Source organism: Apodemus sylvaticus, chromosome 5 (genome assembly GCF_947179515.1).
Source record: "Apodemus sylvaticus chromosome 5, mApoSyl1.1, whole genome shotgun sequence".
NCBI lineage: Eukaryota > Metazoa > Chordata > Mammalia > Rodentia > Muridae > Apodemus > Apodemus sylvaticus.
In genome coordinates, this window is record NC_067476.1 from 115,609,192 (window position 1) to 115,621,852 (window position 12,661).

General features: G+C 44.1%; 1 protein-coding gene across 1 annotated transcript; it reads right to left on the reverse strand.

Moving 5' to 3' along the window:
* Positions 1–373: 373 nt before the first annotated feature.
* Trmt6 (tRNA methyltransferase 6 non-catalytic subunit) lies at positions 374–12,658 on the reverse strand. The gene is made up of 11 exons (XM_052183708.1): positions 12,416–12,658; positions 8,446–8,573; positions 7,280–7,389; positions 6,767–6,858; positions 6,553–6,636; positions 6,165–6,289; positions 5,165–5,520; positions 4,543–4,628; positions 3,233–3,335; positions 3,047–3,133; positions 374–1,744 (listed from the first exon to the last, which is right to left on the reverse strand). The coding sequence occupies exons 1-11, from the start codon at positions 12,544–12,546 to the stop codon at positions 1,553–1,555; spliced, it is 1,494 nt and encodes a 497-aa protein (XP_052039668.1). The 5' UTR covers positions 12,547–12,658; the 3' UTR covers positions 374–1,552.
* Between the last annotated feature and the right edge of the window lie 3 nt (positions 12,659–12,661).

Genomic DNA, 12,661 nt, shown 5'->3' on the forward strand with positions numbered 1-12,661 from the left:
CACAACAAATACTTCTGAAGAGCACGCAGTCTATTTTCATGTGTTCCCACTATGACTCAATCCGAGCTCACTCCTTCAAATCTCGCCTCCTCTCTATTTTCTTTTTTGAGTTATTTGCCAGTAGCTCAGACCTTAGACCCCAACCTTGGAGGGCAGACTAAATGATTCAGAGACGGGAACAAGTCCTGGACCCCAGTTGAGATCATTTTCAACAGTGACCAGCCCTACTGGATAGTCTCATCTGTCCAATCTTACATTCTCCTTAAATGTGACTTCATGTGGCACATTCCAGTGTGGTCTCCACCACAGAGATGTGTCACGTCAGCTAGCTCAACGTAATAAATGCAGCATTGAATCATTAATGACCTATGGCTCAGAGTAGGAAAATTTTATTCTTTAATAGCAATTGTTGGGAGAAAAGGGCCAAAGAGCGGAAGTTGGTCATCACAGAAGCCTTGATCAGAACAGCACAAGCTATTAGGAAAGCAATTTTTTTTTCTTCCAAGATGCTCCAGACTGGCCAGACTTCTATGATGACAAGAACACTGCACATGTCCTAGTGAACACAAGACTCTCCAGGGGACAAGAGTCTTCGATTACTCTAGACATTTTTATTCCTTACAATGGAGATGGTAAAGGAATTTGATTAGATTTCTTTCAGAGCAGATAAAGGACACCCACCCACACTAACAGACCTGTACAGACCAGTGTGAGAAATCCCCAGAAGGCACTTGAAACACACTTGACAAGGAGTGAAAGCAACACAGCGCGCGCTGCTCTGTCCTGCACAAGTCTTTACCACAGTTCAATAAACATGTATTCATTCTCTGCCCCACCACAGGCAGTACATTCTTTCCATGCTGACATATAGACACATCTATGTGTATGTATATATACCATCACCAATACAGGTTTCTGTGTCTTTTGTCTACAGAGGGAAAAAAAATTGTTTAACAGTGCACAGAAGTTCTAATCACTTTATCCAGAACAAAGGCGAGCACCCACCAAACCTTTCTATGCACCAAAAAGGGGAGAAGCAGGAAAATAAACACCTGGATTTTCCTCAGGCCATTGACTATTAAAATAACAAAATCTTGTATCTAAAAAGAAAAGCTTCTTCCATTGCAGGGCACAGGGTAGACATTTTTGGTACTGTAAATCTCACAGGCTCACACATCCATATTGCTTAGGAGGAAGAGAAAATTTCCTTTCATTGTTCACCATGTTTTAGCTAGTTTGTGTTATTTATCTTTGCTTAAATATAAACAAAGACTTACACATCAACATTTTCAAGGTGTTGACATTCCCAAGGTATTTGCAGATATTTTATGTACTGAGTCTGCTGTGATACAGGACTGCTGTACCAGTCCATTACTGCCCATCAGAGTTGCAGCCCTGACTAATCTTGCTGCATCAGAGGCAAACAAAAGGCTTACTTCTTCCCAGGAATAGGTGTACGTACACACACTCTTAGGACAAGGAAAACATTTTAGTGATGTCACTTAATTATCAGCTGCAGAATGCCCTGGAACCAACATTAATCTCCTAAGAGTTAAGAGGCAGATTCCACACATTTCTGTTTTTTAGCTGCTGGCTCCTCAGCCTTGTGCGAGTCTAAAGTGGCTGCACAGGCCTTGAGGCCAGGGTCTGCTCGAAGGCTGTCTGAGACCACAGTGAATCCTGACAGGAGGTACCCTCCACCTCCACTCATCAACAATTTGGGATGACTCCGATCTGGCAGAACCTAACCAAAACAGAAAAAACAGACATTCATGCATTTCTGAATTCTTATAAACTATGTCAACAATCTAATAAAAATCAGATTTTAAATGACAAATCTCTTGATGATTTACAATGCCTAAGGTTTAAGACTACTTCTTCATAGGACAATGCAGAAGGATATGTAAAAACAAGGGGATTTATTTATTTTAAACAAAATATATGAAGCTCTGCTTCTCTTAAACTGCATGCTAGTTTCTGTGGAGGGGTGTGAATGGTTTCTGTAGCCCTCTGGCCTATGCACTGGTGTCTCCCTTCTGATTTCAGGAAGTTTCAGGGCCAACAACAGGGTTTGGGGGTGTATGCAGAAGCAACATTGGATGACTACTTCCCTGCTATCTGTTAATCCCAGCAAGGGCTCTTCTCACTTGTCACTTTTGCCACATAAAAAGGCAGTGTTACACAGGACTACTGTGGTAGGAGAGACTTCAAGCAGCAGGGTGGGGCACAAGGTAACCTGGAAGTGCTCCCCTCCGATCTCCCTTCCTGAAGGGAAGTGGCTGCGAAGCACTCAAGCAGCAAAGCCCCTCCAGCTGCTGGGACTTCAGGATCTGCTTCAGGGATTATATGGAGGACAATCAAAACTGAGCCCAGGCACAAGAGCAGACCAGGGGCTCTGACAGTGGAGCAGTCTTTACTACTGGCGTCTCACTGGCCTGCTGGGGACTCTGCTCATTACTGTAGGCGGCTCTCCACCTTTGCAAGCACTCACCTAGCTAACACCATTTCCTCTCTTTTTATTCTTTAAAGGGCCCTTTCCCTAATAAACTGGCACAGATCTGAGGTGTGGCTCAGTGGCAGAGTACTTGCCCAGCATCCCTGAGATCCTGGGTGTGATATTTAACCCTGGCAGAGAAAGGGAGGCTGAGGGTCCCTTTAATGAACATGAATGTACCTCAGTCTATGTGCTCTGGAATAGCACACACCCCACCAGTAAATCCTGAAACTGGCTGGGAAGATGTGGCAGCAGAGGGCAGGGTCATTTCGTTTTCAGTGACCATCTCTACAGATGGCAAAGTCTTGAGAGTAGTATAGCTAGGTATTTGCATTTTAAATACCTCTGGACTAGGGCTACAGAATGTGTCACTCTGATATTAAAAGCAGGCCAGGAAGCCAGGTAGCCAGGGTATTTTTTTCTAAGTGACAGGCAGACATTTCAACCACTGACACTGTAGAACAGTGGCTCTACTTAACAACATACAGCACCGCTGCAGGAAGCCAGCAGCCCCAGAGACCGGCTCTAGGGCCCGGCAGTGAGAACACTTACCTGGTAATTTCTGAGCCAGGTTTCAGACAGCCTTAGGTTAATGACTCCTCCCCTCTCCCGAAGTTTTGTGTAGCATTCCAATAAAGGCTAAGGGCAAAACCGGAGTCCCATTAGGTATATCTCAAGCTACAGTACAAAGATCAAAATTTAGATGTAGGAGTTCTGTCCATTTCATCTCAGCATTACCTCTTTATACTGACAATAGACCACAAACGGCCTTGACGGGGCCACAAAATCTAGTAAAGACAGCAGCAGCGGTGTGGGGTGGAAACGACTGGCCACAATCAAACTGCAAGATAAAACAGAGAATATTATTCTACACCCTCCAAGAGGAGCATGGGTTTTAAATGTACTTAAAATGATCACATTTTAAGTCATGTGATTTATACATGATTATACATAGCTAAAATCCTAATACTCAGACCAGACAGGAACACTGCCTGGAGTCCCAGGTTGGCCTGAACTACACAGGGAGGTCTAGGCTAGTGTGAGCTATACAAGAACAGGGCACTATACAACATTCTAGTAATTCAAAGCAAAATGAAACCATGAACTACTTATTTAGAAGAAATAGGGTTATAAGTGTTTGTGCTGCCTGACAAATATATATTGGATAATCTTGTATTTTTTCTTTTAGATCATCTAGAAGCAAATCTAATACTATACCCTCAAATCCAGCTCCAATTGACAGGTGTTCTTTTTCTTAAAGATGTATTAGTGTGTGTGTATGTTTGTGTGTGTGTGTGTGTGTGTGTGTGTGTGTGTGTGCGCGCGCGCGCTTGCAGAGGCCAAGAGTATCTATAACTAGAGTTATAGATAGTCGTGGGCTGTGATCTAGGTAAACACCAGTTCTCTGTAGAAGTACCAAGCTCTCTTTCTTAACCATTTAGTCACCTCTCTAACCTCTGACAGAAGTTTTCAGTAGTTCTGTATTGGCCAGTGTCATAGCCATGTTAATGGCCCATACAGCCCCTACAGTCCTATCTGATAGTCATTAATGAAGGCTAAGATTTCTTTGACTTCTCTCCCTGCCAGACTTGGACTTTCTTTAAAACCAACCAACCAACCAACCAACCAAGTACTTATTTTTACTAGCCTAAAATAAAAGCTTTGATAAATTAACTATGTTTTAAAGTTATGAATACATATGCCTGCATGTAGGTATGTGTATGAGTGTTTCCAAAGAGGCCATGATGTTGGATCTCCCCGAAACTGGAATTAAAGGGAGTTAGTTCTGAGTGGCTGGGCAGGGTGTTGAACATAACGCTGGTCCTTTGAAAGAGCAGTGTATGCTCTTGAATGCTGAACCATCTTTCCAGCCCAGGTCCAACCTTTCTTAAATGAAAACAACCCCTCCTCTACCAAAACCCCAAAACAACTGAGAGAAAATCTCCATCTCATTTCCCACAACAATCAGGGCAGACAGTAGAAAGTGTGCTGCATTCAGAGCAGACCGCTGAGCGCCGTGAAGTGCCCCGCATCCTTTATCAACATACCCATCTGCATTTCTTTCTCTCAGCAGAGCGGCAGCCTCCATGTGTCTTTTCCTCTGCTCTTCTTGTCTCCTTTGCTTTTCCTGAATCTTTAAGGACAGCAAGAAACCAATGAACTGACAGACTGAGCCAGATGTACAGAAATGCCCTGACCTATCAGAGTGGAGCAGTGGTGTTCAATAGACAGTGGGAGGGACACACAAGGAAGCTTGTTCTCAAAAGGAACCCTCACTCGAACAGAACACTGCTGAAGGCAGCCACAAGAGTCACCCAGAGCTCCAGCCCAAAGAGTAAGTCACACAGCCAGGTACAAACACACCTGTTTCCCCAAGTATTTCTGAGAGTTAGCATCTGGGAACATAACGTTTCTTTTTTTTTTGTTGTTTTTTTTGTTTTGTTTTGTTTTTTTGGATTTGGTTTTTCGAGACAGGGTTTCTCTGTGTAGACCAGGCTGGCCTCGAACTCAGAAATCCGCCTGCCTCTGCCTCCCAGAGTGTTGGGATTACAGGTGTGCACTACCATCGCCCGGCAGAACCTACGTTTCAAAGTCAACCCAAATTTCACAACTTCAAACTCACCGAGGCTCTGACGCTATTACAAGAACACTGACTCTTGACATGCTTACATAATCTCTTTTGCTTCTTTTTTCTTTAGGCTCCTTGTCTTCTGGGTCCCCAGGAACACTTTCCACCGGCCTCTGTTGCGCTGCGTTGCTTTCTGGGGCATCCACAAGGCTGTCTTCATCTGCTTGCTCAGCGCTCGGTTTCTCCTCAAGCTCCCCGTTACTTGCTTCAACTGCAGTGCTGTCTTTAGGCTCTGAGCACAACATCTCAGCAGAAAATGTTCCTTTGAGGAGACTGTTTACTTTGTTGAGAGGGAATTCATAAAGACCACTGAGGAAAGATTTGGGAAATCCAAAACAAGCTGTTGCTGCCCGAACAGGCCCGTCTCCAGGGTACAGCTGAATAATGGAGCCAAAGCCTGAACAGACAAAACAGACAGACATCCGCACATGGAGGGACTCCAGACTTCGAGCCTCGGTCCTCACGCGATTCTTCTCCCATGTCTAGAGGGTGGAGAATGCCAAAGCCCATGGGGTAAGGGTGGTCCCTGAGCTCGCTGACATCCCAGTCCCTACAGAGAGAATACATTCCCAGAGACCCAGACATCTTGTTCAGAGGTCAGATGATTTGGGCCTATTTGCTTTTTCCTTGTTCAACCCCAGATAGGGTGGATGCAAGCTCTTGTTTTCTAGTCGGAGAAATCAGACAGGTCAGCTTGTGAATTCCAAGAGCAAATTCCTCCTGAGAAGCCTTCCCCGCTCAGCCCCTTGGTTCCTGAGATCACAGTAAATACCAGCTGTTCTACTAAAATCATTAGCCAATTGCAGCTCCAGAATCACCCCCACAGACACCAAAGCAGGAAAGGACAGCATCACAGGACACCAACACAGCCTCAGTGGGGAGAAATGGACCACACAGAAAGATTCTGGGACAGGAGCCATAGAGGTCTACTGAGCTCCCTGCCCTATTGGTAAAGAAACTCCATCTGCTTCTCTAACTGTCAGTTCTGGACTCCTTGCCTCACATGGAGGTAGTTTACCAAATTTGAAAACATCACCTTACCTCCCATTCGTTCCATCATGGCACCTAGTACCAAGCCCGAACACGTTTCCATGACAATCATTTTATTGCCAGCACGGATATTTCCCAACGTCAACATCTGAGCTAGTGTATCATATCTCATGTGGCTAAGGGGAAAAAAAAAAAAAAGGAAGATTCGCTCACTTTCAGCCAAGAAAAAACTGACATTTAATAATAGCTTTTCTAGTTGTTCTGTAAGAATTATATTCATAAGATTATTGTTTACTTGAGGCGACAATAAAAGGACTTACAATTTATGAGGAAGGAGGACACTTTATGCAGGTGAGCAAGCTTTTCATTTTACTTAAAATCATGACTCGCTTAAAGACATATTTCCCCTAATTATACTTTGAAAGGAAACAAAGCGTACTTAATTTTTCCAGGTTCTCTTGCATAATACATAATTGAAAGAATACGGGTAGATGGCTTCAAGATAGTAACGATGGCTTCATATCTAGGGGAATTAAGAGCAAAATAGCAATATGAAATAAAAAAAATTAAAACATCTCATTTTTTTTTGTAATATTTATGTAGTGAACAGAAAATATATACTATTTTCAACCATTTCAAGCAATGCGACTTACTTTTTCTTCTTCTTTTTAATATATTTATCTTGGGCAAATTCTGTCTTGTCTCGGAATGTTGTACTATTTTCAATTAGCTGCTGAACTATTTCCTGGAAGAAAAGGAGCAAGCATATTTCCTGAAGCTTTACCCCGGCACTTGGCTGAGGGTCTGATCTCCAGTCCCTCTTCCATGGGAGTCTGAGTGGGTCAACTCTGCATTTCTACACTCTACTTAGGACTTGGAACAAAGACATTGCAACTCCATTTAGACGTTTTCCCCCCGGTGTTGGGCATGAAATCTAGGGTCCTGTTCACCAACTTCCTTTAAACCAAGTTAGAGGAAGAGAGATTGCCAAGAAAGGAAAACTACAGATGAAGATCAGCCAAAATCAAACAAGCCGAGCTGTTAACTTCTCTTCCACTGGTACTCTGAATGTGTCTACTCTAATGTGTTTTGACTATATACGCATTTTACTCCACATTATAGACAAATTTGTTACATACAAATGAAGGGAAAGAATCTGTTTTTACCTCTCCTTTAATGCCCTTGTCTTTCAGAGCTTTTATATCATCTTGAGTAAGTTTCTGGGACTTTCCATCATCAACTATATTTCGATTATCAGTGCCCGCTTCTTTGGTCTCTAAGGAAAGAAATTGCTCTATGATAATTTTTGATAGAAAATTATTATTAAAGATCACATTTTAGTTACTTAATTTTACATGTATTTGTGTATGTGTAAGGGTTCACACATGGCATGGTGTCTGTAAGGTCAGAGGACACAGTTCCCTTCTACCACCACGTCTTAGGGATCAAACTGAACTCAGGTTGTCAGGTACTTTTACTAAGCCATCTTGCTTGCCCTGATTTGAAAATATTTTGCAATGTTTCCTTAAAAGGAAGGAAGGAAGGAAGGAAGGAAGGAAGGAAGGAAGGAAGGAAGGAAGGAAGGAAGGAAGGTAGGAAGAAAGGAAGAAAGGAAGAAAGAAAAAAAGAATGAATGAATAAAATAGTATTTTTGAAGAGCAGGCATAGTAGCACAGACCTTTAATCCAAACAGCAGGATCTTGGTTAGAGGCCAGCATGGAATACACTGGAGGCTCAGTGCTAATATAGAGACCCTTTCTCAAAAAGAAAATAAAATTATTTAATTTTATGCATTTGAGTGTTTTGCCTGCATGTACGAGTACCAGGAGCATGCCTGGTGCCTGAACTCAGAAAGGACATCAGCTCCCTGGAACTGAAGCTACAGACAGTTGTGAGCCTCCATGTGGGTGTTCAGAACTGAACCTGGGTCTTCTAAGAGAGCAACAAGTACTTTTACTGTTGGGCTACCGCTCTAGCATCCTGAAAGATTCTTTTTGAGATAAGGTCGTACATAGTGCAGGCTGGCCTCAAAGTTGCTACCAAATTAACTTGACTTCTGATCCCCAGCATACTCTTGAGTACTTCAGTGACTTGTCCAGTTTATGGAGTGCTGCAGATGAACCTGGGCCTCGAGTATGCTAGGTGAGCACTCTACCTATGTGCCTGCACTGCAGTCTTCTTGTCCTGAGTTCCCACCCACACCCAGCCCATCAGCCCCTCACGTCTGGTCTTAGCATTCTTTAGAACAACCTCTTGTTTTAGCTAAGTTTCCTGGAAAGTGTCCAAATTAAATGGAAGTCTGCCAAGCACCTATCTCCTCCCCGTGGTGTACCTGATGTGGGCTCTTCCAGCTTCTTCCTGAGTTGAAGACTTCCTCCGCTGCTCACTTCAAATGTTGATCCATAACTATGGCCAATGGCGTTATCCAGGTAGAACCACTGTTTTTCAAAAGTTACTTTTCTGAGGAAGAAAAGGCAACCAATCAACTAATTTCTTTTATGCTTCTGCTACAAAAAGTGTGCTAGTCCTAGTTTATTTCAAGAGTCCTCATGATAAATAGTTAACTGCATTACTTCCGTGAGGGCAAACTGACAAATGAACTAGAGAGAAGCAGGTTGGGGATAGATAGAAACATTTATGAAGAAGCCAGAAAAACACTGACTTTTAGAAGAAAAAAGACACTCCTTTTGTGGGACACAGGTCTGACTGCATTTTGCATTGTCACCCGGGATGCTTAAATTCACAGATTCTGCAGATCCCAACAGAGGTTTGACTGACAAGACTCCCAGGCCATAAGTAAGTCTCGTAACGCCCCGTGAAACTTGCACTAGAAAATCCCAACAGAATGATCACTTAAGATGACAACAATTTTTAAAGCCTATATCAGAATAAACATTATTGATAATCTACACACTAGAAATGGATGTAGCACCAATCAGGTACTGCCAAGGGCGAGGTATTAGGCTTCCTATCAGAGATCTGTCCCTTAGAGCATCTTTAAACACAAGCACACGACAGAAACCCTTTCCTTTCACAGAAAGCAAGCTAGCACCTGCTGTGTAACAACTGGACACTACCAGTGTGTACCCCTTCATTCCCACAGCAATCCTCAGGCACCCAGGACAGACATCCCAGGCCCAGGGAAGCACGCTGGTCAAGAGTCAGTTACCTGGTGTGGTGGGACACACTGCTCCCAACATGCAGGAGGCAGAGGTGGAAAGATGCCAAATTCCAGGCCAGATTTGCTTTAGCTAGTGTCGTAGGATGCTCCTCTGAATTACAACATGCCCTCCATATTGAAATATTTCCTTTAGGAGGGAAGAAGACACTCACCAACCTTAGGGGCTGAGCAAAAGGAGAACAAAAACCTGGAAGATTCTTGAGGTTCCCTATCTAACAAAATAAAAAGGAGTAAATAGTTGCTGCTGGATGGTGTGTGTGTGTGTATGTGTGTGTGTGTGCATGCGCGGGTGTTTGTGCACGTGCGTAGAAATAACAACTGATTGGTCAGGCTGCTGAGAGAAGTTCAGCTTAGGAGCTACTAGACAGCTTCAGGGGTGTAGGTTTCTGGGCGTAGTTACCCATGTTGAATGGGCTTTCTATAGTTGCCTTGTAAATAGCCCCTTAGCCACACTTCTGTTAGTAACTCTAATAAAAACCTCATTGGTTCACCAAACTGGACATTGCTGCAGTCATTACTTTGGTCTGCTGTGGGTTCCATTTCTGAGGTGAACTGATATGTGTATAGCGACTCCACAGAAAAAGCATGTCACATAACACACAATGACAGCGGTATACATGTTTGTGTGAGGAGCTAAAGCCACAGGATTGAAACAGGTCTGCAGGTAGTTTCTTTATCACATGGCATGGTTGACATAAAGAACAGCTTTGTACCTAAGGAGCTTCAGAGCCCAGCTTACATGCACTGAACTCTGAATTCTGGGACCTGTCCTGTCCTGGTGAATTTGTGCCCCGCATCACTCTTTTCATCTTTCCTTTCCAGTTCTCTATGATCCCACCATATCTTTGTATATCACATCCTTAAAAAAAAAAACGTAACTACTTTCATCCTGTATGAGTGTTTGGGTAGCACAGCTTGCTGTGGAAGTCAGAAGATCAACTCAGATACTGGTTCTTGCCTTCCATCTTTCTTTGGGACAAGGTCTCTCTTGTTCACTGTTATACATGTCAGGCTGGTGGCCTCGACCTTCTAGTGATTCTTCTGCATCCGCCTCCATCTTGCTGTAGGAACACTGGGAGTAAAGCTATGTGCCACCACACCTCATGCTTGTGTGGGTAAGAGCGTTACCCTTTGAGCCACCTCCCCTCATTCATCAAACGTCACTTGAACCACATGTCCTCTGGAGGTGCTCCTGAGGTGCTTCAGGACCAATGACCTCATTCATCAAACGTCACTTGAACCACATGTCCTCTGGAGGTGCTCCTGAGGTGCTTCAGGACCTAATGACCAAAGCTTGATTCTAGCTCCCGCATGGTAGAAGGAGAAAGCTGATTCATGCAAGGTGTTCTCTGACCTTCACATGCTTGCTACTGTATGCATGCACCCTCTATGAATGAATGAATGAATGAATGAATGAATAAATAAATAAATAAATTCATAAATGGAAAAATATTTTCAACTTTATAACTTGGTACAGATAATAACAATAAATAATCTAAATTTAGACCCAAGTAGTTTATCAAGATTTCACTAAGACCAGATTAAACTCATTTACAGGAAATACAGCCAGTGTGTAATAATGATTTGGGGACAGTGGGATGATAGATTTCCAGTAACTAACGTCTATTTGTGCCCCTTATCTCATCCTCGAAGCATGTTGGTATTAATGAAACGCTGAAGCTGGGCTGGCTTACGCCTCTGCCAGCCTGTCTTATGTGCAAAGGTGTGTGTGTGTGTGTGTGTGCACAAGTGTATGTGAGGTGGGGGGGGGGGGGAATGCACTCAAAAGACTGCCCAAAAGCTCAGTCAGGAAACTGTGGGAGGCGATCTGATAAATAATGAGCTGCAAGGTTCTTGGAACGGAGTAAGAGCTGCAGAGAGCCAAGATCGCTCGCGTTGCTGATAGGGAGTCTGGCTTGGGATGCGGCTGGGTTCAGCAAGTCATTTTCTAAATAAGACAAAAAAAATTACTATCATGCTTTTCCTAAGATAGTAAAAAGAGCTAGGAAATAACTTCTAAAGGGCACTTCTTAGGGGGCTGGAGAAATGACTCTCGGCACTTGAGAGCACTTACTGCTCTTCCACGGGATCTGACGTTGGTTCCCAGCACCCAAGTTGTGTGGTTCCCAATCGGCCATAACTCCAGCTCCAGGAAATACAAAGCATTTGCCCTCTGAGGGCACCAGAGTTCGTTCATGTACTCAAGCATGCAAACACGAACACACACACACACACACACACACACACAATTTAAAGCAATACTAGTTTTTTTTGAGACAGTATTTCTCTGTGTACCCAAAGAAACAAACTAATTAACAAAGAAAGTACTTTTTAGAACTGAAGATACTATATGACTCATTGGTAATAAAAAGGATCATCCAATAAAACTCGTTATAAAAAAGGACATTCAAATAGTTGTATCAGAAGAGGAAGCAAGCTGAGTGTGGTGCAGCAGACCTGTAATCCCACTACTTGGGAGGCAAAGAAGTGTTTGCTTCAGCTGGCTATCAGTAAGCACGGGTGAGCACAGCATTGGGCTTCACCCGGCTATGAACATTGTATTAAGTTCTCTTTTCTTACAGTTGTCGGATTTTTCCCACCGGGGTCCAGAGAAGAAGACTGCCTACCTGCAAGCCATACCACAAGAGATCTTTCTCTCTCACCTCCCTTCTTTCTTACGGAGGATGTTGAATTTATGGAGAAAGTGGGGAGGTGGGAGGAGGATCAGACATAATGAAGAGATCTGAATGTGAAAGTTTGGGTAAGTTCTGTAAGAATAGAGAGCCCCCCCCCCCCGAACCCTCGGGAAAGCACCCTCCGGGGTGGGAGTATCAAGAATGGAATTCTTGGGTAGAGAATCTGGCGCAGAAGATAGAACAGAAAGTTGGGGAGTGAAAGGTAGTGGCGAGTGCTATAGGATGAGAACATGAGAACGGTGCAAAGGAGATCCCATAAGCCAAGGATGCAGCAAGATCCCAGTGGGAAGGCCTCTGTGATAGGAAGACCCGAGTGGTAGCAACAGAGGCTGGGGAGCGGGATTCAAAGAGCCAAGAATGGGACACAGGAGGAGTGATTATCTGGATGGTGGTGCGCGCTGCCCTAGGCCAGCAACCAGACTTACTTTCTCCGCTGGACTTGCACTGCTTTGAACACATCTTCTCGCTTCAGCACCACGAAGTCGCCGTCATGGATGCAGTGGTCCCCGAGATGCGGGGGCTGTGAGCTCGGCTGCTCCGCTGCTGATGTCTCCATGGAAGCCAGGCAGCCTTCAACCTCGGTTCTGGCTCCAGCCGCTAGGAGCCCCGCACAACCAGGAGGGCCCTGCGCCTCCGCCAGCACCGCCCCCACGTGCTGCACGCCGCTTCCG